We start from the raw sequence: 27,704 nt of genomic DNA on the forward strand, positions 1-27,704 counted from the left end.
CAGGCCAGAATCAAACACATTCACTTCAGGCCCACTCACTAGGCCAGAAACAAACACATTCACTACAGGTCCACTCACTAGGCCAGAATCAACCATAATTATTATACTACATGTCCAGGCCCACTAACCAGGCCAGAATCAAACACATTCATTACAGGTCCACTCACTAGGCCAGAAACAAAATGTTTTTTACTACATGTCCAGGCCCACTTACCAGGCCAGAATCAAACACATTCACTACAGGCCCACTCACTAGGCCAGAAACAAAATTTTTTTTACTACATGTTCAGGCCCACTCACCAGGCCAGAATCAAACACATTCACTACAGGCCCACTCACTAGGCCAGAAACAAAATTTTTTTTACTACATGTCCAGGCCCACTCACCAGGCCAGAATCAAACACATTCACTACAGGCCCACTCACTAGGCCAGAAACAAAATTTTTTTTACTACATGTCCAGGCCCACTCACCAGGCCAGAATCAAACACATTCACTACAGGTCCACTCACTAGGCCAGAAACAAAATTTTTTTTACTACATGTCCAGGCCCACTCACCAGGCCAGAATCAAACACATTCACTACAGGCCCACTCACTAGGCCAGAAACAAAATTTTTTTTACTACATGTTCAGGCCCACTCACCAGGCCAGAATCAAACACATTCACTACAGGCCCACTCACTAGGCCAGAAACAAAATTTTTTTTACTACATGTCCAGGCCCACTCACCAGGCCAGAATCAAACACATCCACTACAGGCCCACTCACTAGGCCAGAAACAAAATTTTTTTTACTACATGTTCAGGCCCACTCACCAGGCCAGAATCAAACACATTCACTACAGGCCCACTCACTAGGCCAGAAACAAAATTTTTTTTACTACATGTCCAGGCCCACTCACCAGGCCAGAATCAAACACATTCACTACAGGCCCACTCACTAGGCCAGAAACAAAATTTTTTTTACTACATGTTCAGGCCCACTCACCAGGCCAGAATCAAACACATTCACTACAGGCCCACTCACTAGGCCAGAAACAAAATTTTTTTTACTACATGTCCAGGCCCACTCACCAGGCCAGAATCAAACACATTCACTACAGGCCCACTCACTAGGCCAGAAACAAAATTTTTTTACTACATGTCCAGGCCCACTCACCAGGCCAGAATCAAACACATTCACTACAGGCCCACTCACTAGGCCAGAAACAAAATTTTTTTTACTAGACTACATGTCCAGGCCCACTCACCAGGCCAGAATCAAACACATTCACTACAGGTCCACTCACTAGGCCAGAATCAACCATAATTATTATACTACATGTCCAGGCCCACTCACCAGGCCAGAGTCAAACACATTCACTACAGGCCCACTCACTAGGCCAGAAACAAAATTTTTTTTACTACATGTCCAGGCCCACTCACCAGGCCAGAATCAAACACATTCACTACAGGCCCACTCACTAGGCCAGAAACAAAATTTTTTTTACTACATGTCCAGGCCCACTCACCAGGCCAGAATCAAACATATTCACTACAGGTCCACTCACTAGGCCAGAAACAAAATTTTTTTTACTACATGTCCAGGCCCACTCACCAGGCCAGAATCAAACACATTCACTACAGGCCCACTCACTAGGCCAGAAACAAAATTTTTTTTACTACATGTCCAGGCCCACTCACCAGGCCAGAATCAAACACATTCACTACAGGCCCACTCACTAGGCCAGAAACAAAATTTTTTTACTACATGTCCAGGCCCACTCACCAGGCCAGAATCAAACACATTCACTATACAGGCCCACTCACTAGGCCAGAAACAAAATTTTTTTTACTACATGTCCAGGCCCACTCACCAGGCCAGAATCAAACACATTCACTACAGGCCCACTCACTAGGCCAGAAACAAAATTTTTTTTACTACATGTTCAGGCCCACTCACCAGGCCAGAATCAAACACATTCACTACAGGCCCACTCACTAGGCCAGAAACAAAATTTTTTTTACTACATGTTCAGGCCCACTCACCAGGCCAGAATCAAACACATTCACTACAGGCCCACTCACTAGGCCAGAATCAAACACATTCACTACAGGCCCACTCACTAGGCCAGAAACAAAATTTTTTTTACTACATGTCCAGGCCCACTCACCAGGCCAGAATCAAACACATTCACTACAGGCCCACTCACTAGACCAGTACTACATGTCCAGGCCAAACTCACCAGGCCAGAATCAAACATTTTTTTTTACTACATGTCCAGGCCCACTCACCAGGCCAGAATCAAACACATTCACTACAGGTCCACTCAGTAGACCAGAAACAAACATTCTTTTTTTTTTTTACTACATGTCCAGGCCAACTCACCAGGCCAGAATCAAACATATTATACTACAGGTCCAATTGTTGGCCTCTAATGAGTGCTCCCTATGTACCTTATATCATAATTTATGTGTTTGTTGCAGAGAAATTATAACAATATAAATGATGGAAAAACTGAATTGAGACATAAATTAAAACACAACAATAATAATAATTATTATGCTACAGACCAGCTGTAGGTTTTCTATAGCTTCTACCATACTTTCTACTACGTCCTGAGTTTAAGAATGGAGGGTGGATTTCTTGAGCAAACTTGAGTGCAGACTTGCACGGGTCCTTGGCAATGGCTGCCACTAGACGACATAGCTCTCTGGCAAATGACTCGACTAGCTCTGTCTTGATGATGTGTGGTTGGTAACGGATACCTCCGATCACGTAGTCACTATCGTAACTTTCCCAGAGCAGCAGCTGTGTGTGTGTGTGTGTGTGTGTGTGTGTGTGTGTGTGTGTGTGTGGGGGGCTTACTTTCAGCTACTCAAAAGTATTAAAACCACTACTGAAATTGGACATTCTACGAGCAAAATTAGTCACCAATTTCCAAAAGTTGCTAAGAAGGTATAAACTTAGCACGGTGTAGATGTGCTCTTCTTACCTCCATATGACAACTGTCGTCCATCTTCCCGTTGAGGGGTGTGAGGTAGCAGGTGGAGCCAAACCTTGCCAGCCCCTGACCTTCGACCCCCATGGCCGTCTCCGGAAAGTAGAAATCATTTGGATTCGTCAGTTGCACGATGTCGCGATGATAGTAGTAAGAGAACTTGACAGGGAGGCCGCGAATCAAACCAACCTAAAGAATAAACAGTAATAAATACTAAATACGGGTATTGTAAGGAATTTTTGGATCACATTTGTCGAGAAATTTACCTCTTCTGCGATTGTAGAAAAAGGAAAGTGTCCGTGTTTCCGTGCCAACAGCGTGGATCGCCATAACGACAGAATCAGATCTGCAAACGTCTCCCTAGGGTCAAGGTTCACACGTACTCCAACCTCTGAAAAAAAGAGCCAAAAATTTTAATCCACTGGTGAAGAAACTTAGCACACCCACCATTAGAGAGGGGGCCAAAGAGACCTTGCGTCTGCTGAGACTCAGAATGCCTCAGGGAAACGTCCACTCCGATTAGGAACGAGCCCAGATCCAGACGTCCAGTTATGGATGCTCGCTTGTCATGCCTGATTGCCCCCGGAGAGCTCTGTGTGTGCACGACCACTGGCTGGTGGGCCCGGGAACTACCCGCCATCTTGTACCTCTGTAGCGGGTCACGAGGGAAATGCTGTTGTCTTTGTTTGACCGTTTCTGAGATGACGGTTGTGAAGTCTGCTTTAGAGTCGTCAGTTAGTGGAGTTTCACTAGCCCCTCCCCCTTGCTCCAGGCCCCACCCCCTACAACACTTGCCGAGCATGAGGGCAAAGGCACCGAGACAAAGTAGAGAGAGAGTCTCCTCCTCCTTCAAGAGATGGAGGTACTGCTCTGGTAGGGATTGTTTGAACTGGTCACACACCGCCTCCTCAATCTGTGTGTGTGGGTGGGTGGGTGGGTGTGTGGGTGTGTGCGTGCGTATAAGGGAGAGAAGCAGTATAATATTGTTAGATTGTTGCATACTAGATCAACAAAATATTAAAACAGCCTACACAACAAAACCAAACCACTGCAAAAAGGATTAGGCAACTATCATCGACGTGCAGTTATACTGTACCTTGAGGCAATGGAACTTCGTTTTAGGGCCAGTGAGAGCTTCCCTCGACACATCTCCAAGGAGACCACCAGTTCCCCTCCTAGCCGTCCCTGGTCTGTTTCGTGAGGCAGTTAGTGGTCTCAGCCGTGATGTCTGGGGGCGTGTCCTGGTCAACTTCTCTCCAAGCCCTGAGGGGATTCGTATCGGAGGGACCACTTTAACTCTGTTTGGACCTCGCTGTCTACGAATGATGGCCGTCACCATTGACTCCCAAAATGTCCAGAGCTTCTCTCGAGATAGCATCAGTAACAGCTGGCTCTCTCTCTGTGCTACCTGTTGGAAGTTGAGTCGGCCTGGAAACTGAGGAGTATAGACACCTGGCAATGACAACTGTTTCCCTTGGGCTCTTTTCTGTAACAGTCTGCTAGCTGCATCTCTTCTCTTGTTTGTTGAGCCTCCATTTCTTATTTTATCGTGAGCTTTAATGACTGCTTGTCTTCTGTTTTCTATTCTAGTTGCCGCATGACTGGGTCTGTATGTTGAGCTCTTCTCTAGCTTGGAGTACGCATCGGACAGCTGGTATATGAAGAGACAAGATGACCAATAGTCACAGATAATTCTCGGAAATGAAAGCACTAAAATGTGGTCTTGAGAACTTTTAGAGCTGATCTTGGCTCGAAGAAGAAGCGGTGAGGATTCTTCAGTAGCGTTTGCTGACTGATCAATACTTGGTAGTTGTGGCGGTAGGGCTGGTTTATCAGGGGGTGGGTTAGAGGGTGCAAAGGACACTCGTTTACCGAGAGCTCTCCCAATGCCAGGTGACTTGCTGGCATCACTTGAATCACTACCGTTTGTAACACTGGTCACACTAAACACCGACATGGTCATATCATCAGTCGTAGTGGGATGGCTATTATCCGTGCTCGGTACCATGCCGTTTCTCGTTGGAAGATTGAATATTTTTCTCCGTGCATTCATAATTAGATCGTCCGGATGTTCGTGGCCGACCACCGGAGAGTCCAAGTTCACAGAAACTTCCCCTGTGGAAAAATTCATAAATCAAATCTCGTACTATTATAGATGTGCTTAATAGATATGGGATGGATTTTTGCCATGCATAATGACAATACATTCATAGGAACACACATAACTGTGGTTAATGTAAGCTCTTGCTAATGAATATGCCCTGTGCAGACGTATAGACATGCGATAATTATTTAACAGATGCTGAATACAGTTGAACAAAGGTATTCAATCAAATTCATGTTTGGATAATGAATCCATTATCTCTCAACTATGGACTGGCAATCTCTTTTCTTTCACGGCTTACCCCCTGTATTAGTGGCCCTACCCCCTGCATTGGCGCCCCCCACACACGGCTCACCCCCTGCATTGGTGTGAATGTACAGCCTGTCCTTTGTCCGCTGGAAAGATGCCGTCAACAGCGAATGTAAACTCGCCACTTGATTCAACGCCTTCTGCAGCAACTCTTTGTCTAGTGGACCGTGTATTCTGAGCGCCCTCACAATGTTGTCCACACGCCCACTCAGTCCTGAGGCATTGGTGCCAGCTGCATATCGCTCAGTGTCCAAGTGGGCGTGGTCTTGTATGAGCGTCGCTTGAAATGGAACGGATTTGTTCACGTCTGGGAATGGGATGTTGAGTAGGAGCCCACTCTGTTCCGCCTCGGATTCGAAACCAGGTCGACTGGGTGGAGCCTCAGAACCCTCTGAAAATAACTGTGTGTATGTATAATTATAATAATTTTATTATTGCACTGCCATGCTCATTACATGAGTGACTAGCTAAGCTATCTGCTTTTATGTTAACAATTTTTCACCAATTTTTTCCATACCTCATCTTCAAGGTCAGAGTCCGTCTCACTGTCAGTTTCATCATTTATATCCTCCTCTGCTAGTTGCAGACCACTCTCTTTGGTCGGCCTGTCTCGCAAGCCAATCGGAGGGAGCATCTCCCCACTCAGCTGTCTCGTATGAACGGACGAGGACGGAGGTCTTCGTGGGGGGAGGGGGAGGGCCTCGGCGGGGTCTTTCTGGAACTTGTGGATGTGTGCTTGCTTCATTCTAGCTCTCAGCAAATGTTCTCCAGAGCTGTTTCTCCTTGTGCGTGTGGTTGGACTCGGCGCTCTTAGTTGCTCAATGGCTTTCGAATCAGAGCTGCTGAGTCGATGGATCTGAGGAGGTCTCTCCCTAGGGATACTTGGCTGCAAGCCTGTACTGTTTGGGAGCGCTTTTACAGACAGTTGTAGGCCACTAGCGGGTCGCAATCTTAGTCCTCCATTCTGTAGCAGTGGGTTCTGTGGAATTGTAGGAAGGTGGCCAAACGTGCTGGAAGCGTTTGTGGAAGGTCTTGTAACTGGATAGCCAGACGCCATTGAGCTAGCCGTGCTGTAGCTGCTGTAAGGCTGGTACGGCATGGCGATTTGCTGCTTCATTTTCTTCATCATGGTCGACGTTCTATGTCTACATGCGATATGCCTGGCTGGCTGCTTGCAAGAAAAGAGGAGGGGCTCGTATTTACTATTTAGCATGACGTCACATGCGTCATACATGGGTGGAGCTGACGCTGGTAACGTAAACAAACCCATAAAAGTACAACTACATTGTCAGCATCAACTAGCTCTGTCGTGAGTGTGTTCTTGGACCTCAACCATAGCCTCAACCGAGTGTGTACAATGGCAGAAATGGCCTGTGTCACCGAAGCTAAAGCCTACCTGTATGGCAACAATATTCCTGTTCTTTTTGAGGTAAGGATAAAGATACTTAGTTGGTACTAAATTTTTTTGTCTGCGGTTTCTCAACCATTAATTTTCCAGTACAGTTACACATTGTAGATCTACCACCAAACTACTTTCTCTCTCATGCAGAGCTTGATGACCGCCCTCATGTGCGAGCAGCCTGAAGACCCAGTGATTTTTCTGGAGACTTGCCTTGCTAAAGTACGAGACACGAACGGCATCACGTACGAGTGGAGTAATTTCAACACCCTGGTGCTCAAGAGTAAGAATGGACACAAAGTCACACATACTCTGCCACTAAATGGAAGCATACAAGCAATTACGGATGGCAATGATAAAGTTGTAAACTGTCAAGCTGAGATTGGAGATAAACTTGTCCTCTTTATACTAGGTGAGTTGAAATAATAGTTATACTTATTTAGCAAGTGCTTGTTTTGGTATGTGTACAGTAGCCAAATCATATGCTAGTGCATTATCCTGTGTTCAGTATCAGTGTAGAAGTGTATACTTCACTTATTTATTTCCCTTCACTCCAGGTGGACCGGGCAGTGGTAAAGGTACTCTGTGTGCCAGGATTGTGGAGGAGTTTGGTGGTTTCATGCACATCTCTGCGGGGGACCTTCTCCGAAACGAGGTAGCCACTGGAACTGAGCGGGGGAAGATGGTGAAGGAGATAATGAGGCAAGGACAACTTGTACCTCCGGAGGTCACTGTCACTTTGCTGAGGCAAAAAATACTGTCCGTGCACAAAGAAGCTGTAGGGTTTCTCATCGATGGCTTCCCTAGAAAACTATCTCAGCACAAGATATTTGAGGAACAGGTGAGGAAAGAAACAGCTGAGAGGGGATTTACATTTCAGTATAACATACGCTATTCCAAGTATTACCATTACTGTTAGAAACCTTCCTAAAAAATTTGTTAGTTTGGGAAGAATTTGCATATCGATTTAAAATGCATAAAACACATGACATCGTTATCTTAGTACGTGTTTGCAAACAAACCATATTATTAATTGTGCTGACCTACCGTGTATACAGGTGTGTGAGGGCAGTCTGGCCATTGTGCTGGAGTGCAGTGAGGAGGTCATGATGAGCAGGCTACTGCAGAGGAGCACGACCAGTGGGAGAGTTGATGACAATATTGAGACCATTAGGAAGAGGTTCAACAGCCATGAGCTGTCAACACAACCCGTGATCCAGTATTTTGAGAGCCAGGGCAAAATCAAGAAGGTGAGATTATTATCTAATTAAACAACTTTGTAGCGTTGAGGAAAGTACATAATTATATAAAATAAGAGGTAGTGATGCAATTATACCAAAACTAGTGACGGCTGTACAGTCATGTGTATTGCATTGCCTGCATGTAATCATTCACACTCTCTTTGTTACCATTCTCCCAGATTGATGCCAGTGGGTCGGTGGACGAGGTGTACTCTAAGGTACAAGCACTGCTCAGAGAGCTAATAAAACAGGGGACCAACCCTTCCACCGAACTAACAGGACAGAAATCCACTGAGTTAAAAAGACAGAAATCGCCTGAGCTAACGGAACAGAAATCCACCGAACTAAAAGAACAGAAATCTACTGAGCTAGAAAGACAGAAATCGCCTGAGCTAACGGAACAGAAATCTACTGAGTTAGAAAGACAGAAATCGCCTGAGCTAACGGAACAGAAATCCATCGAGCTAAAAGAACAGAAATCTACTGAGCTAGAAAGACAGAAATCGCCTGAGCTAACGGAACAGAAATCCATCAAGCTAAAAGGACAGAAATCTACTGAGCTAGAAAGACAGAAATCGCCTGAGCTAACGGAACAGAAATCCACCGAGCTAGAAAGACAGAAATCACCTGAGCTAACGGAACAGAAATCCACCGAACTAAAAGGACAGAAATCTACTGAGCTAGAAAGACAGAAATCGCCAGAGCTAACGGAACAGAAATCTACTGAGTTAGAAAGACAGAAATCGTCTGAGCTAACGGAACAGAAATCCATCGAGCTAAAAGGACAGAAATCTACTGAGCTAGAAAGACAGAAATCGCCAGAGCTAACGGAACAGAAATCCACCGAGCTAAAAGGACAGAAATCTACTGAGCTAGAAAGACAGAAATCGCCTGAGCTAACGGAACAGAAATCCACCGAGCTAGAAAGACAGAAATCACCTGAGCTAACGGAACAGAAATCCACCGAGCTAAAAGGACAGAAATCTACTGAGCTAGAAAGACAGAAATCGCCTGAGCTAACGGAACAGAAATCCACCGAGCTAGAAAGACAGAAATCACCTGAGCTAACGGAACAGAAATCCACCGAACTAAAAGGACAGAAATCTACTGAGCTAGAAAGACAGAAATCGCCAGAGCTAACGGAACAGAAATCTACTGAGTTAGAAAGACAGAAATCGCCTGAGTTAACGGAACAGAAATCCATCGAGCTAAAAGGACAGAAATCTACTGAGCTAGAAAGACAGAAATCGCCAGAGCTAACGGAACAGAAATCCACCGAGCTAAAAGGACAGAAATCTACTGAGCTAGAAAGACAGAAATCGCCTGAGCTAACGGAACAGAAATCCATCGAGCTAAAAGGACAGAAATCTACTGAGCTAGAAAGACAGAAATCGCCTGAGCTAACGGAACAGAAATCCACCGAGCTAGAAAGACAGAAATCGCCTGAGCTAACGGAACAGAAATCCACCGAGCTAAAAGGACAGAAATCTACTGAGCTAGAAAGACAGAAATCGCCTGAGCTAACGGAACAGAAATCCACCGAGCTAGAAAGACAGAAATCGCCTGAGCTAACGGAACAGAAATCCACCGAGCTAGAAAGACAGAAATCGCCTGAGCTAACGGAACAGAAATCCACCGAGCTAAAAGTACAGAAATCTTCTGAGCTAGAAAGACAGAAATCACCTGAGCTAACGGAACAGAAATCCACCGAACTAAAAGGACAGAAATCTACTGAGCTAGAAAGACAGAAATCGCCTGAGCTAACGGAACAGAAATCCACCGAGCTAGAAAGACAGAAATCGCCTGAGCTAACAGAACAGAAATCCACCGAGCTAAAAGGACAGAAATCTACTGAGCTAGAAAGACAGAAATCGCCTGAGCTAACGGAACAGAAATCCACCGAGCTAAAAGGACAGAAATCTACTGAGCTAGAAAGACAGAAATCGCCTGAGCTAACGGGACAGAAATCTACCGAGCTAAAAAGACAGAAATCGCCTGAGCTAACGGGACAGAAATCCACCGAACTAAAAGGACACAAATCTACTGAGCTAAAAAGACAGAAATCGCCTGAGCTAACGGGACAGAAATCCACCGAGCTAAAAGGACAGAAATCTACTGAGCTAAAAAGACAGAAATCGCCTGAGCTAACGGGACAGAAATCCACCGAGCTAAAAGGACAGAAATCTACTGAGCTAAAAAGACAGAAATCGCCTGAGCTAGCAGGACGGAAATCCACTGAACTAAAAGGACGGAAATCCACCGAGCTAACAGGACAGAAATCCACCGAGCTGAAAGGACAAGAGACCAACGATCACCGGCTCAGTGGTGAAGAGACCAACGATCGCCGGCTCAGTGGTGAAGAGACCAACGATCGCCGGCTCAGTGGTGAAGAGATTCTTAACATTTCTTCCTTGACTTATCATTAATAATAATAATAGCATCAGTCATCAGGCGTAGAAACTTTGTAGAGAGTTTTACACATTGAAACATCATCAGTGTTTTTAATACCATTATGATGTGTATACATTATTCATGACAAAACAGCAATTGTTATTTATTGATAATAGTAATTATACACGTATGCGCACATAATAGTATTTTTATTTAACGTCCAAAGAAGTTTCATGGTTTAGTTCATTTCTTCTTTTGAGCGAATCTCTCCTTAGCTCCGAGCACTTTTCCTTGGACCTCCTCGGATATACTGCCAAACACTGCCGAGGGTATGGTCTGTGTTTGCAGAGTAACTTCCTCGACCACACCCCCTTCTTCCTCGTCGCTATCCCCGAGGTTGATCTCATCAGGATTGGCCGAGACCCGGGCCAGCTCCTCCATCTCCGCTGATGCATCGTCACTCCTACACAAGACAATAACACATTAGATAATCGTTGGAATTAACACATAAGTACGACTTAATAAGGCCACCATAAATAATTATAATTATAATTATACCATTGCTGAATTGGCTGCAACCACACGTGGATTAGGGCCGCGACAAAATTTTGGATTGAAACACATCATTTGAAACGAATTTTTCTAAGCTTTCAGAAAATCCTAAAATTTTTGACATTGGATCAACTGTACTCAAGTTATGGCAGTTGAAAGACCACCCCCCCCCCCCCCCCCCTCCGTTTGATCAATGATTTTGGGAATCTTTCAACTGCCATAACTTGAGTTCTGTGGATTGAAAATCAAAAATTTTAGGTTTTTCTGAAAGCTTAGAAAGAGACCTTTCAAATAGTACCATCAAAGTTGATATTCGAGAGATAAAAGTATTTTCTAATTTAGCCGTACCATGGATTATAGCCCATGGTCCGAGGCCGGAAAATGACAATTAGGCCGCAACGAAATTTTGGATTGAAACACATCATTTGAAACGAATTTTTCTAAGCTTTCAGAAAATCCTAAAATTTTTGACATTGGATCAACTGTACTCAAGTTATGGCTGTTGAAAGACCCCCCCCCCCTCCGTTTAATCAATGATTTTAGGAATCTTTCAGCTGTCATAATTCAAAAATTTTTGGTTTTTCTGAAAGCTTAGAAAGAGACCTTTCAAATGGTACCATCAAAGTTGATATTTGAGAGATAAAAGTATTTTCTAATTTAGCCGTACCATGGATTATAGCCCATGGTCCGAGGCCGGAAAATTACAAATTAGGCCGCGACGAAGCTTTAGTTCTGTTGGTCCAATGAAGTTAATTTTATGCTTTTCTGAAAGCTTAGAGAGAGGCCTTTCAGATGGTGCATTAAAAGCAAAAGTATATTTTTGGCCTGATTTTGACAAAATACCATGGGCTTATAGCCCACGGTCTTTTTCTGAAAATGGAAAATTTTGGCCCATTCTAAATTTGGGATTTGAGCATACCATCTGAACGGTCTCCTTCTAAGCTTTCAAAAAATCAGAAAATCGTTGAATTTGGACTGTCAGAACTCTAGTTACAGAGCCAACTCTAATACAGTACATTGTATGTGTAATATAATAATTATGGTAGACCTATTAAGAAACACTATCCCCTGAGTAACCTACTTGACAAAGCTCATGGTCTTCTTGTGTGGTTGATCTCTAGTGGCCTCCTCTGCAATCTTCCTGGCCTGCTCCTCCAATAGTCTCATCTCATCCACACCCTCTCCAGTCACAGCTACGTCCTTCGAAGCAGACGCCAGCATCTGGGCTGACATGAAGTTCACCTACAATGGACGAGGAGGGGCAGTGATTAGTAGCCTACATGCTAAATATCTGCTAAGATGGTCTTTTAAACAGCAGAGAGGTTTTGTCTTAATCACGCACCAGAAACAAAGTTCAGACGTACATTCCAGTACTGATATTACAGAAAACAAGTACACATAATTCAAACTGTACCTAGGCTACAATATCCTAATAGCCCCTCCCACCCACACCACACACCCACCCACACACACCTGAGTGTTGAACTGTGCTTGTACACTCCTCTTTATCCTCAGCATCTCTCTAAACGTGTCCTCGTTGCCATGACGAACCTCAAACTGCTGCCACGCCTTCCAATACGACTTAGCTATCCGAGGGTCGCTCATTTGAGAGCCGTGACTGAAGACACCTCTAGCTCGATCAATCTCCCCTAACTTGATCTCCAGCTGAGCGTAGTTCATACACATCTCCCTGGGGGGTGGTATTAAGTACTGAACACTATTATACAATCACAACTGACACACCTTGCTCTATCGTCTGGGAGGATCTCGATAGCTCTTTCATAGATCTCCCTGGTGTGTGTGATGCCAAACGCTTCAGCCGCTCTCTTTAGGTAAATGTTGAACATCTGCAAACACAAATACATACTTTGGTATACTGCAGAATTACATTGTAACGTACCTCAAACTGCTCGTCAGGGGTGACTGCTTTTGTGGCTCTGTCGTACACAGCCATCGCATGTCTGGCCAATCCATGGTCCTCCTCCAGCTGGGCATAGAGCAGGTACAGCGCTGTGTGTGTGTGTGTGAGGTGTGAGGGTGTGTGTGTGTGTGTGTGTGTGTGTGTGTGTGTGTGTGTGTGTGGGTGGTGTGGGTTGTATAAGCTCACGTTTTGCAAACTTGGCCGGACAGCCGTCCAGCGCTTGCTCAAACAAGTCCCGAGCTCTCTCCAACTTCTTACCACCCTGCAAGCAATGGTAACTCTTCTTAAACAACAAGTCTGAGCAAGATGACACACCACTGTGTGCATGGCACTATCACTGCAATGAGTAGTAGCAGCAGCCTCAGGGACTTACGTATCGCTTGATGAACTTGGTGAGGTATGTGTTCCAAATGTCGTAGACGTGAGGCCACTTGAACAGAGACACTCCTCTCTCATACGCCTGCACAATAGGACATGATTATAAATGAATCATTTCTAAACCAGACATTTAGTGAATCAAATCCAAACTTTAAAGTAAATGGGATATCTCATCAGGTACATGTAACCAGTACTATAACTATAGAAGTATAAAATAGCTTCAATATGCATCTCTTTGTCAAGGTTAGCCAAGTAGAAGGAGAGCCCCACCATTAATAGCAGCACTACTAGTACTATGTAGCTCACCTTGAAACCCTCTTCAAAATATTTCTGCTCCTCAAGAAAGAGACCATAGTTGATGATAATTTGGGGAGTAGCTATCTTCAGGTCAATGATGCGATTGTACACTGCTTTGGTTGACTGTGTGTGCGTATGAGGGGGGGAGGGGTTACAGTGAATTAGAATGTACGTGGACCCAATTAAAAGTGTTAAGTTAAGCATGTCAGGTGATAGAGCTTACTTTCAGCTTCTCAAAAATGTTAAAACCACTGAAATTGGACCTTTTAAACACGAGTTATTTACCATCAAAGTTCACAACAAACTTTCTATGTAAATGGCAACTGGTCTACATGCTCCCACTCCTAGTTATCCCCGCCCCCTCACCTCGAATGTCCCCAGGCTCTCCTCCAGGTCAGCGTACATGGACCACACCTTGAGGGAACGAAACAGTCGATTCTGTACAGGCTCAGATTTGTCGTGATAAGCTGCTCTGCGGGCAGGCATGGCAGTGGCTCTACGCATCAGATGTAACGCCTTGTCGTACTTCCTGTGTGTGTGTGGGGGGGAGGGGCTAAGTCAGTAGATAGTGTATGTGGTATAACCAATACTATAGTGTCATGTGATTGTCATGTGACTCACTCGTGTCGTAGCTCCATCTCAGTGTACTCACACCAGACTATAGCGAGGTCGTCCACCTGACGATACTGGACCTTGGAGGCCTTCTCAAATATGACCCTAGCCTGAGGAGAGCAGCACAACCATCAACAGAGAACCACAAGTACAAAGGTCATGTAATACAGAATACCATTTCAGTGATACATCAAAGGTTTGTAAATAATTTATAACAAATATTGTTGGAAATTTATAGTCTATATATAATCTATAATCATCATGCAGTGACGTTATGAGGTGTGTGTGTGTGTACCTCTGGCAGCTGTCCATTGTCCTCATAGAACTTGGCAAAGTTGACCCAGAGGGTGTGTGGCTTACCCACCGCCTTACTCACGTCCACCGTCTGCACTGCCTCCGTGTAAGTGTTGATGATCTGAGGAGGAGGGCGGAGGATAAGTATGTAGTAACTGTGTATACGCACAGTTATCCAGAGTTATTATCTCACACGTGAAAACAACACACACTCACACACACCACACACACACACACACACACACCACACACTCACGTCTCGTGGTTTTCCCTCGTACAGTTTAACTCTCTTGAGCCACTCGTGAACATTGTGCGGGTTCTGTCTCAGCAGCACACTAAGGGGTAACCAATGACAACCAGTCAACACACACACAACGATAAGCTCACCTGCTCAATAAGAACGGCCGTCGGTCCATCAACATCTCAAACCGTGCTAGTCTCAACTCCAGGTCAAGGTCATCTGAACAACAAAGGTTGTAAAATCAATAAGTTTATGCAAGAAAAGTAAGTTTGGAAAAATAGATGTACAGGTAGGTATAGGGCAAGCCGGAAACTTGTGGACGACGGCATAATATTATTTTGACACGGGCTACTGTTTTATACAGTAACTTAATGCTACGTGTACACTAGACACTGGGTTCTCTTAATTTAAAACAACTGGACTCTTTTCTCCAACTTGATACGTAGCTATGTCTTAGCAGTACTGACTAGAGCTATTCCCTCCACCGACCATCATCAGATGCACCCATGTCAGCCGTAGTCTCCATCTTAGAGTTGATCATGCTCTCCTCAAACTGAGCGTACGCATCAAACACCTGCCCAAAGTCCCTCACCGTGGTAACCGTCTGTATGGACTCCTCGTAGATGTCCCGTGCCTGTGTGGGCGTGTGTGTGTGTGTGGGAGGGGGTGATATAAGTGCACATGTAGCTTTTAAGAGTAAGGAAATGGATTTGTTTTCGGAGTATTTTTGAGGGTCCATACAACAATATTTATAATAAAGGGTAGGTAGTTCACCTTCTCAAAATGTCCTGATCTGATGTAGTAGTCAGCCAGAGAGCACCACAGCTGTCCTATCATGTCAGTAAACCTTCTTATACCTCCACGAATGATAGGGTCCACCTTGAGACTGCTGATCTGTGTAATGGAGGGGAGAGCAATGACAACCACACCACTTGTGAAGGCAACCCTCCATTAACAAATCCCACAAAAACATTTGCAAAAAAATCAGAGAATGTTGGCATAGTCACCTTGCCAGGGTTCTTGGAGATGAGTACACACAACTCCTGCCACAGCTGGTGCTTAGACTTGCCCTCCTTGGATATAAACTTCTCCTGTTATTAGGGAAATATCAATCATGATGTTACAATAATAGCAACGGACTTACATCATTGACAATCTCTGCCAGTTTAGTAGCTGCTTCGTTCAGTCGACCGATGGAAATGAGGTATTCGACATAACTCTCACCATTCTCAGGGCTCAGCTGTGTGAGTGGGTGTGTGTGTGTGTTGTGTGAGGGTGTGTGCTGTGTGAGGGTGTGTGCCTCACTTTTAGAAATCTCCTATACACTCGAACAGCCATCTCCTGGATGTCATGACTCCTCACAAACTTGAGATAGAGAGGCCACACTCTCTTGTGCTGTGTGAGTGGTAGAGCCCTCAGGGCACGATCAAAGGTCCTCCTAGTACGAGTGATCTTGCACTGTTCCATCAGAAACTGGCAGTACTCGAGCCAAATACGAGGCATCTGCTCAGAGAGGGGGGGGGGGAGATAATACAGTGATGATCACTAAAGAATGAACTTTTGATAAATCTTTACACGCAATATATAATTATACGAATTCTCTAATAATTAAGAAAAAATTTTTTTTACTATCCTCTTTTCAGGCTGAGAAAATTATGATTGCTAATTATTCCCTGGTCCTGTGCTTATTATGGAACACTGAGGACTTTAGTATAATTATGATGTATCTATAGTAACTATTAACATGCCCACACAGTTTTATAGGAACAACTTTATATCCCAACTCGATGGATGGCCGGGGTGGGGGACTGACCTTGTGCAAGAAGACCAGTGCCCTCTCGAAGGCGTTGTTAACCTCCTCATATGTAGAGTCAGTGATGCACTTGAGCTTCACCTGTCGTCTTCGCAGCTTGAGGTAACGGTACCAGAGCTTGTAGCTGAGTCAGCAGAAATTGAGCGAGTATGTAATAAAATTAATTAACATGTACCTTCCCGGCAGCTGCTTAAGAGCTCTCTCGTAGATGAGATTAATGACGGCCTTGGGAGCAGTGCTTTTGTGTTCAATGTAACGCAGCCAACATTTAATCTGGTAGGGGTGACGTAGGATCTCCTCCTCATGTGGTAGGTCACTCTCTTCCTATTAATGCACACCATGAATATGAACACGTACACAGGTTTGGATTGATCTGTATGATGTTAGTTTCACTCACAAACATAAGATCTTTGGGGACCTCCATCTCATGCATACTGTCCGTAGTTCTAGCTTGATTCTTCAACACTACCTTCCCTGCATATGCATGCAGCACAACTCAGTAATGTTAGTTAGGTAAAGATCGTTAACTCTCATTTTTCATTAGTTGTTCAGGATTCGTACTTATAATAATATTAGAATGATCTTTACCCACTACTGTTTGCTGCAGAGCTCGAGCTAGAACTAGAACTAGAACTAGAAATGGACGATGAATTGATTTGCAACTACAAAGACTGCAGGAAGAGGCTGAAAACATTTGCCTGGGTAAGGAACAATTCTACCCTCATATCCACACACTCATAATGCTCTCCTCCTCCTCCTGCAGGTGACCTCTTGTTCTCGTATCCAACACCACATGCCCTAGCAACTGAATAATTTCTCATGTGTTTGTGTGTTTGCATTATCCTTAACTGTTCCTAAGATGTGTTTTGTGAAACCGATGGCTCTAGAGAGTTTGAGAAGCAGCAAGTCTGTCCAGCATGTAAGTTGATGTAGACAAGTGCTTGTAACCATGCAAACTATGGAACGCCGTTTGCGACAAAATTCAGGCAGAATGTGATAGGCGTGTGCATCCAATATAAAATCGATTTTTAAAGATCGATTTTTAATAATCGATTTTTTACAGTTGATTTTCGATTTACACGTGAACGATCTTTGACAATCGATCTGATAATCGATTTTTGAAATTCGATTTTTGATAATCGATTATTGATAATCGATTATTGAAATTCGATTTTTGATAATCGATTTTAGAACTGCTCTGAAGGTGGGCTGGGGGGGCCCCCTGTCTAAAGCTGTATCACGTGATACTATCCATTGAAGAAGCCACTATTCATGACTTCTATTCTATCTGGAATCACCGAACTCTTTCTCAGCTCTTTCTCTAAGCACACACAAGATGGCCAAATAAAACAGTGCTGGCGAGAAAGCATACAAAAATGGGTGCACGAAGAAACTAAATAAGATAGCACCAACTGAGCAGTTCTAAAATTAATGATTTTTACTGTGACTTATGGCCTTCCTTTTTAATGGTTCCAAAAAACAATAATGTTTCGCTTTTCGTTATAGTCTATCATGTGAGATAGCTAAACCAAGCCAAGCTTTGATTCCAGGCTGCGGAGAAGGAGTTTGTGCATGTTCTGAGTTTCAAGGGCGGCCTAACTGTAGCCTTGAATCCATTTTAATCGGCCTGGATTCGAGGCTAGTATATCAATCAATTGCGATTTTTGTAATCGATTTTTAAAAATAGATTATCAAAAATCGAATTTCAATAATCGATTATCAAAAATTGAATTTCAAAAATCGATTATCAGATCGATTGTCAAAGATCGTTCACGTGTAAATCGAAAATCAACTGTAAAAAATCGATTATTAAAAATCTATCTTCAAAAATCGATTTTATATTGGATGCACACGCCTATCAGATTCTGCCTGACTTTTGTCGCAAACGGCGTTCCATAGCAAACAACTACTACCCTATAAATGCATGCACAAGTTAAGTAAACAGACCATTTCACTACCACTGTATGCACACACAGGTGACACAACTCTAACTGGTCAGTATGATATCGTCAAGTCTGAGCTGAAGCCAAGCGAAGAATATAAATCAGTAAGTACAATCCAGAATAATTCTTCATCATTGTACCGTATAATTAATGTATACTAGATGATCCTTGCTGGGCAGAGACCTGAGATTATCATGGAGGTGTGCTCAAGAGCAATGTCATTCTGGACCTATCAGGTATTGCAATGCTCAGTCTATATATCATATCACATGATAATTATAGTGTGTATTGTATTGACCTAGACCCACTTGGAGAGAGCTTACCAGGAGTACCGTGCAACCAAGGCCACTGAGAAGGCCAAGCAACAAGAGAGCTATTACGAGCACATGTTGGCTGTCAACCAGTCAGAGGCAGCCTGTATCCTTGATACATTAAAATACCATTCCCATCTCAAACCATGACCCATGCATAGGCTAGGGTAGAACAGTGAAGTCAGAATATGTATAATTTTAATGTGGTGAATGTAATATAAAGCTCTCTACTAGTGTATTGAGTTGCCCTTGACAGTACGGTGCAGCACTCAAGACTCAGTTGGTTTGCATAAACAAGGAGCTGGAGGCTCTCAAGTCAAAACACAGTGAGGCCTCAGAGAAGCTGCTCGAAAAAACAAGACAATATCAGAAACTTCAGGTAACGCATGTGTGACATACAGCTATGAGTTAGTACAGAGTTTTAATCTAACATTTATCGTGTGTGTTTTCTGTCCTACAGGGAATGTATGAAGCCCTCAGGAGGTAACTAGAAGTTAAGCCATTAATTGTGTGTGGATTGTTAGTTGTTTCCACTAGACGCAACGTGACACCTGCCTCCTTTGAGGGAGAGGGGGAGAGAGTTACTCCACGAAGAATGGCCCTCAGGCAGTTTGAGATCCCACTAGGAAGTATTCCAGACAAGGAAGGTATGTGTGTGTGCAGTGTGTGTACTGTGTGATCGATAGTTTTGTTTGTGTAGCTTTTGTTCCCCGTGGTCTAAACAAGAAACAAGCACAAGGCCCCGCTGGTGAGTACCCATCAACTTGAATACCTCGCTATGATCCCACACACACACACACGTACACAGCTCCACTGTTTACTGCCGACCACAAAAACCACGCTCCAAAGCAGCAGCATCACGGCAAGAAAGTATGTTCCATTATTTGTGATCCTATAGCTACACTTGTCCCTACAGGGAAGAGGACATGTACAGGAGAGCTACTTCATGGTGCACCATCAGAACACGCCCGGAGGCTCACTGTTTTAGAGACAGCTGCAGCAAATAAACTATTTATTATGAGAAATTATTACCAATCTCTATAATTATGCCTGTTGTCCAGAGGACTAACTCATTCCACGTTTATTTATTATTCAATGAATTTTTATGACAAGTCAAAAAATGACATATTGGGAATACAGAATGAAATGAAATTCGTGGGTTGCAATTTTATGAAAGAATCAGAATTAAGGAATGTAGCTTCACAGAAGAACACACAGAGAACTAGTGACGTGGTTGGAGGGTTGTCTAGAGGCACCATCAGTCTCCTCTGTTGGTACACTGAGCTCCTCTGCCAGCTGCCTTCGGCGTTGCTGAGCTGTAGGGGACATTATACTAGCTATGCAATACGACCACTGACTGCAGCAGCTTACCTTGTGAATAAGTGCTTCTATCAAAAGAGACGATTGTTTCTGGCACACTGTACGTAGAAGAAGGCAGCATCAGTTTACAGTTATAATTTTACTCTCTACAAACACATTAGCTCTTACCCGTCCAGTTGTTTACTGGGTTCTAACTCGACCTTGAACACAGCATGCACTGGTCTGTCATGAGAGGTCAGAGTGATGCACACACGTTACAAGTAGACTCCACACAATACACAAGTCTAACACTTACCTGTGATCTGAGATCTTCAGTTCAGAGCAGTTACTGTACCCACAGCCTGTGATTCCACTGCCATTCAGTGACTTGAACAAAATTCGATCCTATGAGGAAAAATGGTATTGCTAAACAAAACAAATGACTGCATGTGCTAGACTCACTGTCCACGAAGGAATTCTCTTCTTCTCTGAAGAGTCGTAAGTGTTTGAATTTGAGTCAAACTTATAGGAGGGTGGGAAAGAGATAGGCTGCTCAGAGAACCCTTGAAATACATTGCCTGTAAGTACACAGTGAAACCTCTCTGTAATAGTAGCAACAGTCACACCAACACTGTGCATGGTTGTAGAGGGGTCTGTTGAAACACACACAGTGTAGGGGCTTATAATACATGTAAACTGGCTGAGAGGGTGATCACATAGACAATGTAAAGGTGTGGGTGTACACTTAATGTGTATTGTGAGTGTCTAGTGATACCTTGCAGTATCTCTCTTGTGAGTTGGTCCTTGAGTAAGAGTGCCTATATTCGTTATGGGAAAGGTATAATTAGTGAACTAGCTGTCTGTTTATATATACAGCTAGCTAGAGATAAGAAGACAAGGGGTACAACATTAGGATACCAACTACTTCAAATATACTTTTAGGAATTGTAAAATAAGGAGTAGATATAAATGCTGTTGTACAAGTACAAACGAGTTACTTAAGCACACACACACACACACCCACACACACACACACACACACACACACACACACACAACACACACACCATCCAGTCTTGTGCTGCTACGGAATGATCTGCTTGTTCTCTGGTGGCCTCCACTCGGTAGTTGAGGTCCCCGAACCAGAACACATGATCGTACTTACTCAACACTATGCCTATGGATGGGGGGGGGGGGGGGGGCAGAAATTTGAATGACAAAATTAAGAGTGATATGTACTTTCAGGCATAGTATCCACATGCTCATGGTAAACTTTGTCTGAATTACTAAGACTAAGGCTGCATGCAAAAACATAACACGAACAGTATAAAGCGTGCAATGGACCCAAACACATGGATGTACATATGTATGAATGTGTTGATGTACATGCTCACCTTTGTCACTTGAATCTGGACAGAGTGTTAAACTAGCGGCTATTCTTTGCATGTCAGAATTCCTCTCCTGAACTTTATGATCGTGAGCTGCAAGCAAGAGAGACAATACTCATGTACACTGTATGTACGCCTCGAGGCATAAGAACATCCACTATAGTACTCATTGCAGTATTGTAGGTACCTGTGAAGTGTGAGGTGATGAATAAGAAGGAGGTACCAAAGAGTGTGAAAGAGACTGCCACGCCCCCCTTTGTCTTGATGAGGGTCCCTGGCCGAGTAGCAAAGGTTGAACATTGGACAGCTGTAGTGAGACAGGATAATTACACACGATTAAGCAGTCAGAGAATTAGCATCTGGGAATGGACTTAATTGCTCTGAACCATCTAGCATGTACACATGCACACAAGTATGCTGCTGCTACAGAGGTACTGTATCTATATATAGACTACGTACTAGTTGTGTGCATTTGCACAGCTTTAACAAGCTCCCTCCCCCCTCTGTCTGTGTACTCACCAGAGCAGAACCAGATGAGGTCTCGTCTGAGGTAGAGTGTGAGGTAAATGACCCCCAGTGATGCTGACTGTACCAGGACATAGGCTGGCCCCAGGGTCTGCTGTAGTAACACTTCCCACTCTCGTCTGAGGGGGCGGGAGGATTGCATACATAGGTGTAGCTAGCACAGTGCAGGTACGCAATCAGTGCTAGCTACAGTGCTATGCAACTAACACATATTGGACAGGGCATTTCTTAAGTTTACATGTACGTATTGCTCTATACGTCAGTATCCAAAAGTGGGTGATATGCCATTATTGGGTAGTACCTTGATGGTGTACTTTCTTGTGTGCCAATGACAAACATGTCTGCAGCAGTGTGTTGTGAGAGAGGCAAGAGGAGGTCATCCAGAGAGTCAGGGAGGAGCTGCAATGGAGGGAGGTGAAGGAATCATGAGTGATAATTAGCGGTGTTGGATCTTATACACTTATGTATAATTATACTTATACTAGGGTTCACTCTAAAATGCATACAATGCACTGTACACGCAATAAGGATTCAATGGATGTACTTAATATGTACATAATTATACTCACTGACTATAATTATAATAGTCTCACCTTCCTCTCCTGCATGTTCCAGGTGACGATGAACACTTGTAACTGTCTGTCCGGGAAACAACTCAGCAATTGACTCTCAGCGTCAAATTCAAAGCAAACTTTCTCCGATGGTTTCCTGCCTCCCTTGCGGAGGTCAGAGGTCAGCAGAGGTGTTATTGTGGTGGAGAGAGTGGAGCCCAATGAATCACTTGTGGAGAATAATCTCTTCTCCACTCGGAGAGTTGAGTTAAAGTCATCGGTTTCTTCAATATTATTTTGAGTGGTTGCAGTATTTCCGTGTTGACTACGATCAGTTATTGTGAGGTCTGGAATGTTGAATCGAGTGCGGCCATTTTCTGGGGGCGGGGAAAACCCCTCCAATAAGTTACTGTTGTTGTCTTGTGACTGAGGATGAACTTGATTTCGTTTTAATTTTCCTTTAATTCCTGCATTTTGTGTTTTGACAGGTTGGTGAAGAGGTGAACTATTAGTGGAGCTTGTCTGCATGTCATGTGACTGGCGGGAGAATGGTGTGGTTGCGTGGTTAAGATGGTTGCTGACGTAGAAGTCTGGTTCGTCGTAATCAGAGCTTGCGGATGAGGTGGCCCCTGGGTAATGAGTTTCTAATCGAGTACCTCCTCGAGACGACTGTGTGTGCAGCACGTGATGTGTAGTGTGTACAGGGGTGGAGGGTGGAGGGTACGAATGGAGTCCACTGGTGTGTACAGGGGTGGAGTGTGTAGGGTACGAATGGAGTCCACTGGTGTGTACAGGGGTGAAGGGTGGAGGGTACGAATGGAGTCCATTTCCTTCAAATGTCTGTCCAAAAATTTCCTTCTTGAGTTGATTGCGAGTGTGTACCATTTTCTCGAGAGCTCCATCAGTGTGATCAATGAGAGGAGGTTGGTCTGAGACCAGTGATGGCTGACTGCCACTCCTACTGTTAGCCTTGAGCACAATTCTCCCTCTTTTCTTCTTGACTGCATCCTGGCCTGACTCCTCCATGGCCTAGGGGCATAGCAAAGGATCGTTTGTCTGTTTGTCGTCTGTAAACTTTATTCAGTAGAATGTTTGTCCTTAGCACTTGTCATGGAGATCTGGTAGCCACGCCCCCTCTACTTTTGCAGCTCCAATTATACGAAAAACAAGCTAAAAGTAAAACTAAATCCTGCAGAAATGAGATTGTGTGCTGGGAGGTCATCATCGATTCTGCAGCTTTTGAGGCGTTTAACAACCTCTGCAGATGCTCCCAAAGCTCAGAGAGGGTTGCCAAAGAGATGGCCTATAGCAGGAGTGAAGCACATCGTGGTGGTGGCCTCTGGGAAGGGTGGAGTAGGCAAGTCAACTGTGGCAGGTATTTATAATGAATGATGGCACACGTACATGTACTTGCTGTTTACCACTATCTTATATTTGCTTGCAGTTAACCTTGCTCTGGGGATGTCTGCAATCGATAAAGTGAGTTCTTTTTTTGCTTCAAGTAGTAATGTTTTGAAACACGCACAGTCGCTGTCAGTTGGTTTACTGGACGCTGATGTCTACGGACCCTCAATTCCTCGAATGATGAATCTGAACGATCAACCAGAACTCACGCAACGTAAGCTATAATTATACCTGTTGTCAAAACGTTAATTTTTATGCCTTATATCTTCCACACTACAGAGGACAGGATTCTACCTCTGGTTAACTATGGAATAAAATGGTGAGTCATGGAACAACACAATTAATATAGTGTGTGTGTGGTGTGGGTGTGGGTGTGGTGTGTGGTGTGTGGTGTGGGTGTGGGTGTTGTGTGTGTGGGTGCTCATTGTTTTATGAAAGCTTACCTTTAAAATAGTATATCAACACACACACAATCACTGTATAAAGTACAAATAATTATTTTGTAAATCTTGTGACTATTAATTAAACGAAGTTATAAGTGAACAAAAGAATAATTTAAATACGCTGTTGTTTAAAAAATATTAACGAGGGATCACCCAGTGTTACTAGTAAGCATCCAAGTCCCTCTCATTCTCGCCAATCCGGACACCCGCTGCAGGGAGTGAGACTAATCTTCGACACACTAGGCCCCAGCACTCTGGCCCACCACGAGATTCTCACCACATGATGTAGGTTAACCACTCAATTGAATAAACAATCGATACAGCGGGTATAGAACCCGGGACGACTACAGAGAGGTTCACTAGGTCAAGTAGCTTACCCACTGGGCTAATAGCCTCGTCGAGAAATAAAGGATTAATTTATGCTTACATAATCATTTGCTATTAATTAGAGAGAAAGAAAAGAAAGTACATTACCTGGACTCAACCCAGACCTCCTGCTTACTAGCCAAGCACACTACCATTACACTAGAATGAATAACTGGTAAAGGTCGTCTTTGTTAATACATAAAACGTACACTTGCACCAATCCAATCAACACAGAATCAATGGCAACTAGGCAACCATTGTTCAATGCTATCTTGAGCATAATTTATCAAGGCCTAATTAATGCTCTCACTGTTCTGTGTTGATCGTTTGGTGGCTAACTTTGAAGGCCCATAAATTGATACATTTTTGGGTAGCTGCGTAGCTGAAAGTAAGCCCTAATTGCTTAACTGTTGTTGTGATTTGCCAATCCTATACTACAGATGCTTTATCCTGCAGTATGTCAATGGGGTTTTTAGTGGAGGAGAAGTCGGCTATTGTGTGGAGAGGACTTATGGTAAGTACAAATGTTAACAATATTTCTTTTTTGACTGTTAATTATATAGGTGATGTCAGCCATTCAAAAATTACTACGTCAAGTCGACTGGGGAAAACTAGATGTTTTGGTGGTTGATATGCCCCCAGGCACTGGTGATACACAGCTATCCATCACTCAGCAGGTGTCACATGACAATCACTTGATTACAACACGATAATCACATGATCTCACGCAGGTGCCACTCTCTGGAGCTGTGATAGTTACAACTCCTCAAGATATTGCTCTATTAGACGCTAGAAGAGGAGCGGAAATGTTCCGAAAAGTTAACGTACCGGTATGCCACATACACCATACATACATACATTGTACAGTGTCCTAACCTAAAGCCCATTTGTGTTGAGTTCAACTTTCCTAAAGTTATTATAACTTTGTCATACTTCAAAGTTTTAATTACCATTGGATTCCTTGTTAAACAGCGCTTCTATCTACATTGTAGATATATGCTGCAGAGCTGATAAAGGCCGAACTCAATGCAAATAGACTTTAGCTCTCATTTAGAGTGTGCATGACCCTCCCTCCAGATATTGGGTGTGGTTCAGAACATGAGTGCCTTCTCCTGCCCCAAGTGTGGTCACCGTACGTCCATCTTTGGTGAGGATGGTGCTCAGAGGATGGCCGAGGAGCTGGAGTTAGAGCTACTGGGAGATGTACCACTGCACTTGAGCATCAGAGAGCTGTGTGATCGAGGCCAACCGATTGTGGCAGCCCAACCAGACAGCCCTCAAGTAAGCTGTATTGTGTCATCTGTAACTGTATATTCACCCCACCCACTATATGTAGGCTGAGGAGTTCAAGAAAATAGCCAAGAAAGTTTTGGACAATTTACCTTCTGACGATAATTCTAATTCTTATCTTCCTAGATAATGTATTTTTTATTTTTTGTGTGTGCAGTTGTTTCCAATTGACTGATGTTATTATTGTTGCTGAGAATAACAAATGTACGGTAGTTATATAATTCTAGAGCTGTTCTCGTACTTACACGTACACACTGCTATGCTGACTGCATACTGTAGCCTTTAGATCAGAAGTGGGCGGGGCTGGCTGGTGTGCAGAATCAGCAAAACACAGTGTGCTAACTAGAATACAAGTGATCTGAGTGATGGCTACCCCAAACCAGCACAGTGAATATCAACTGTTCATCATTGGTAACCCTGGAGTTGGCAAGGCAGCATTGATTCAAGGAATAGCCAATGGATTCCCACAACCATCACCGCATAGTTATATGTATTGTGATAGTTACTGTAGCGTTTTGTTAGAGAGTACGTCAGCACAATTGAATATCTCTAGATGGGTGTTCGAGAAACACAACTACCAAAACGATCGATTGTTAAACTTTGCTGATGGTATATTTATATTGTACGATATCGACGATGAAGAGTCTTTTGAAGATGCTTCGGATTATTGGCTGAAAGATGTTTGTAGGTGCCATCTATTTCGGGAACTGACTTCTGATGGTCCCCCCATTATCATCCTTGGTAATAATATTAAGAATGACGAGTCAGAGGGACGGCAAGTGAGCTGTGAGAGGGGGCAGATGTTGGCTGATGAGTATGGTCTCAAGTTCATGGAGGTCAGCTCTACCACTGGAGAGAATGTGGAGAAAGCATTGCAGACAATTGCTAGAGACATGATATCGTTACGAGCTCAGAAACCAGTTGCACCGACTAAAACTAAACATTGTATTATTTCATAGTACTGTATGTACATGCAACAATTCTTTTGTGTTCCATAATTGTTTTTATAACGTGTTTTTTAATCAATAAAATAATTTAAAGATGACATCATTGCTCACAACATGAATAGTGCAGAGATATAAAAATGCAGGAGGGTTTGTGTGAGACAATGTGAAGAGAATGGATAATGCCAAAAAATCTGTGCTTTGTATAAATATAGGAGGGATGAGCCAACACTAAATAATTATTATATAACTACGGTGAATCTTGTCCATTATCAAACAAGTTACTAGGTTTCGTTCTTAGGTCCTCTTCTGACTTTTTAGTATTGGATGACTGTTGAGGTAGCCAGGTGAGGAGGATGAACACAGGCTCGTTGGAGAGCAGCTCTCGGAGTAAGAGTGCGTCCAATCGCTGCATGAACACAGCCGGTATTATGATGTCACTGGATCCATCCCCACTCATGGAGAAGGGAGGGACCTGGGTCGTATTGTACTGCTTGACATTATCTGGGAGGGGGGGGGGGGGGCTGTTAAGAGAGCATATTATACAATTTCACAAAGACCACAGAATGGTGTGCAATACACTATATACGTACGTACAGTCAAGGACTTTTATAAAGAGAATTTTATCTAAAGTTACAAGCTCTTGGACAGTGTAGTTTACCTGTGATGATGACCCCAGCTGCACCAGCTTTCTGAGCAGTCCTGGC

The 27,704-nt window shown here is 43.6% G+C and overlaps 6 protein-coding genes and 1 pseudogene across 9 annotated transcripts; 3 read left to right on the forward strand and 4 right to left on the reverse strand.

The window, feature by feature from the left end:
- Window positions 1-2,467: 2,467 nt before the first annotated feature.
- On the reverse strand, window positions 2,468-6,541 carry LOC135342883 (uncharacterized). The gene is made up of 7 exons (XM_064539727.1): window positions 5,912-6,541; window positions 5,441-5,795; window positions 4,078-5,096; window positions 3,429-3,894; window positions 3,248-3,372; window positions 2,976-3,170; window positions 2,468-2,791 (listed from the first exon to the last, which is right to left on the reverse strand). The coding sequence occupies exons 1-7, from the start codon at window positions 6,521-6,523 to the stop codon at window positions 2,546-2,548; spliced, it is 3,018 nt and encodes a 1,005-aa protein (XP_064395797.1). The 5' UTR covers window positions 6,524-6,541; the 3' UTR covers window positions 2,468-2,545.
- Window positions 6,542-6,655: 114 nt separating this feature from the next.
- On the forward strand, window positions 6,656-10,506 carry LOC135342884 (titin homolog). Of its 2 annotated transcripts, XM_064539729.1 has the most exons (6): window positions 6,656-6,823; window positions 6,944-7,205; window positions 7,351-7,634; window positions 7,852-8,043; window positions 8,214-10,332; window positions 10,363-10,506. In XM_064539729.1, exons 1-6 carry the CDS (start codon window positions 6,752-6,754, stop codon window positions 10,458-10,460), a joined length of 3,027 nt encoding a protein of 1,008 aa, XP_064395799.1. In that variant the 5' UTR covers window positions 6,656-6,751; the 3' UTR covers window positions 10,461-10,506. The 2 variants fall into 2 exon arrangements, with proteins under 2 accessions (XP_064395799.1, XP_064395798.1); XM_064539728.1 differs by having other exon boundaries at window positions 8,214-10,460.
- A 19-nt stretch (window positions 10,507-10,525) lies between these two features.
- LOC135342886 (pre-mRNA-splicing factor SYF1-like) lies at window positions 10,526-17,061 on the reverse strand. The gene is made up of 21 exons (XM_064539730.1): window positions 16,931-17,061; window positions 16,709-16,857; window positions 16,534-16,657; window positions 16,026-16,223; window positions 15,865-15,960; window positions 15,728-15,811; window positions 15,495-15,614; window positions 15,210-15,354; window positions 14,867-14,939; window positions 14,736-14,814; window positions 14,481-14,600; window positions 14,195-14,295; window positions 13,940-14,102; window positions 13,583-13,696; window positions 13,272-13,358; window positions 13,085-13,160; window positions 12,878-12,987; window positions 12,721-12,824; window positions 12,451-12,667; window positions 12,059-12,219; window positions 10,526-10,888 (listed from the first exon to the last, which is right to left on the reverse strand). The coding sequence occupies exons 1-21, from the start codon at window positions 16,964-16,966 to the stop codon at window positions 10,669-10,671; spliced, it is 2,577 nt and encodes an 858-aa protein (XP_064395800.1). The 5' UTR covers window positions 16,967-17,061; the 3' UTR covers window positions 10,526-10,668.
- A 56-nt stretch (window positions 17,062-17,117) lies between these two features.
- Window positions 17,118-19,883, forward strand: LOC135342909 (E3 ubiquitin-protein ligase CCNB1IP1-like). The gene is made up of 12 exons (XM_064539788.1): window positions 17,118-17,235; window positions 17,297-17,312; window positions 17,393-17,452; window positions 18,510-18,580; window positions 18,638-18,712; window positions 18,779-18,893; window positions 19,054-19,166; window positions 19,248-19,270; window positions 19,325-19,434; window positions 19,488-19,535; window positions 19,596-19,657; window positions 19,704-19,883. The coding sequence occupies exons 1-12, from the start codon at window positions 17,173-17,175 to the stop codon at window positions 19,773-19,775; spliced, it is 828 nt and encodes a 275-aa protein (XP_064395858.1). The 5' UTR covers window positions 17,118-17,172; the 3' UTR covers window positions 19,776-19,883.
- Window positions 19,884-19,886: 3 nt separating this feature from the next.
- On the reverse strand, window positions 19,887-23,735 carry LOC135342900 (phosphatidylinositol polyphosphate 5-phosphatase type IV-like). 2 transcript variants are annotated; one of them, XM_064539771.1, is made up of 12 exons: window positions 22,593-23,735; window positions 22,301-22,398; window positions 21,994-22,118; window positions 21,662-21,781; window positions 21,481-21,567; window positions 21,154-21,263; window positions 20,862-20,904; window positions 20,549-20,739; window positions 20,403-20,491; window positions 20,276-20,329; window positions 20,159-20,205; window positions 19,887-20,103 (listed from the first exon to the last, which is right to left on the reverse strand). In XM_064539771.1, exons 1-12 carry the CDS (start codon window positions 23,574-23,576, stop codon window positions 19,988-19,990), a joined length of 2,064 nt encoding a protein of 687 aa, XP_064395841.1. In that variant the 5' UTR covers window positions 23,577-23,735; the 3' UTR covers window positions 19,887-19,987. The 2 variants fall into 2 exon arrangements, with proteins under 2 accessions (XP_064395841.1, XP_064395843.1); XM_064539773.1 differs by having other exon boundaries at window positions 19,888-20,103; window positions 20,549-20,664.
- On the forward strand, window positions 23,716-26,256 carry LOC135342906 (iron-sulfur cluster transfer protein NUBPL-like). Of its 2 annotated transcripts, XM_064539784.1 has the most exons (9): window positions 23,716-23,925; window positions 23,995-24,029; window positions 24,078-24,168; window positions 24,234-24,273; window positions 25,220-25,277; window positions 25,327-25,440; window positions 25,495-25,593; window positions 25,841-26,044; window positions 26,100-26,256. In XM_064539784.1, the coding sequence occupies exons 1-9, from the start codon at window positions 23,748-23,750 to the stop codon at window positions 26,181-26,183; spliced, it is 903 nt and encodes a 300-aa protein (XP_064395854.1). In that variant the 5' UTR covers window positions 23,716-23,747; the 3' UTR covers window positions 26,184-26,256. The 2 variants fall into 2 exon arrangements, with proteins under 2 accessions (XP_064395854.1, XP_064395853.1); XM_064539783.1 differs by having other exon boundaries at window positions 23,995-24,168.
- A 795-nt stretch (window positions 26,257-27,051) lies between these two features.
- The window catches only part of LOC135342887 (uncharacterized), a 76,297-nt pseudogene continuing 75,644 nt past the window's right edge, over window positions 27,052-27,704 (reverse strand).

Source organism: Halichondria panicea, chromosome 10, assembly GCF_963675165.1.
Source record: "Halichondria panicea chromosome 10, odHalPani1.1, whole genome shotgun sequence".
Classification (NCBI taxonomy): Eukaryota; Metazoa; Porifera; class Demospongiae; order Suberitida; family Halichondriidae; genus Halichondria; species Halichondria panicea.

Bases quoted from the DNA above. Each gene is read 5' to 3' on its own strand.
- LOC135342900 (XM_064539771.1), bottom strand. From the start codon at position 23,576: ATGGAGGAGTCAGGCCAGGATGCAGTCAAGAAGAAAAGAGGGAGAATT. The intron at 21,782-21,993 runs GTGAGTACACAG...GTCTCACTACAG, and splicing joins CCTCATCTGGTTCTGCTCTG to CTGTCCAATGTTCAACCTTT. The intron at 20,905-21,153 runs GTGTGTGTGTTG...TAACGAATATAG, and splicing joins TAGCAGCACAAGACTGGATG to GCACTCTTACTCAAGGACCA.
- LOC135342886 (XM_064539730.1), bottom strand. From the start codon at position 16,966: ATGCATGAGATGGAGGTCCCCAAAGATCTTATGTTT. The intron at 16,224-16,533 runs GTCAGTCCCCCA...CTCTCTGAGCAG, and splicing joins CACTGGTCTTCTTGCACAAG to ATGCCTCGTATTTGGCTCGA. The intron at 15,615-15,727 runs GTGACTATGCCA...TCCATTACACAG, and splicing joins TCTCCAAGAACCCTGGCAAG to ATCAGCAGTCTCAAGGTGGA.
- LOC135342909 (XM_064539788.1), top strand. From the start codon at position 17,173: ATGGACGATGAATTGATTTGCAACTACAAAGACTGCAGGAAGAGGCTG. The intron at 18,894-19,053 runs GTATCCTTGATA...AGTACGGTGCAG, and splicing joins CAACCAGTCAGAGGCAGCCT to CACTCAAGACTCAGTTGGTT. The intron at 19,271-19,324 runs GTAACTAGAAGT...TGTTTCCACTAG, and splicing joins ATGTATGAAGCCCTCAGGAG to ACGCAACGTGACACCTGCCT.
- LOC135342884 (XM_064539728.1), top strand. From the start codon at position 6,752: ATGGCAGAAATGGCCTGTGTCACCGAAGCTAAAGCCTACCTGTATGGC. The intron at 7,206-7,350 runs GTGAGTTGAAAT...CCTTCACTCCAG, and splicing joins ACTTGTCCTCTTTATACTAG to GTGGACCGGGCAGTGGTAAA. The intron at 8,044-8,213 runs GTGAGATTATTA...CCATTCTCCCAG, and splicing joins GCCAGGGCAAAATCAAGAAG to ATTGATGCCAGTGGGTCGGT.
- LOC135342906 (XM_064539783.1), top strand. From the start codon at position 23,748: ATGAGATTGTGTGCTGGGAGGTCATCATCGATTCTGCAGCTTTTGAGG. The intron at 23,926-23,994 runs GTATTTATAATG...ATTTGCTTGCAG, and splicing joins AGGCAAGTCAACTGTGGCAG to TTAACCTTGCTCTGGGGATG. The intron at 24,274-25,219 runs GTGAGTCATGGA...TTTATCCTGCAG, and splicing joins GTTAACTATGGAATAAAATG to TATGTCAATGGGGTTTTTAG.
- LOC135342883 (XM_064539727.1), bottom strand. From the start codon at position 6,523: ATGATGAAGAAAATGAAGCAGCAAATCGCCATGCCGTACCAGCCTTAC. The intron at 3,373-3,428 runs GTGGGTGTGCTA...TCTTTTTTTCAG, and splicing joins CTTTGGCCCCCTCTCTAATG to AGGTTGGAGTACGTGTGAAC. The intron at 2,792-2,975 runs GTAAGAAGAGCA...ACACACACACAG, and splicing joins ACGACAGTTGTCATATGGAG to CTGCTGCTCTGGGAAAGTTA.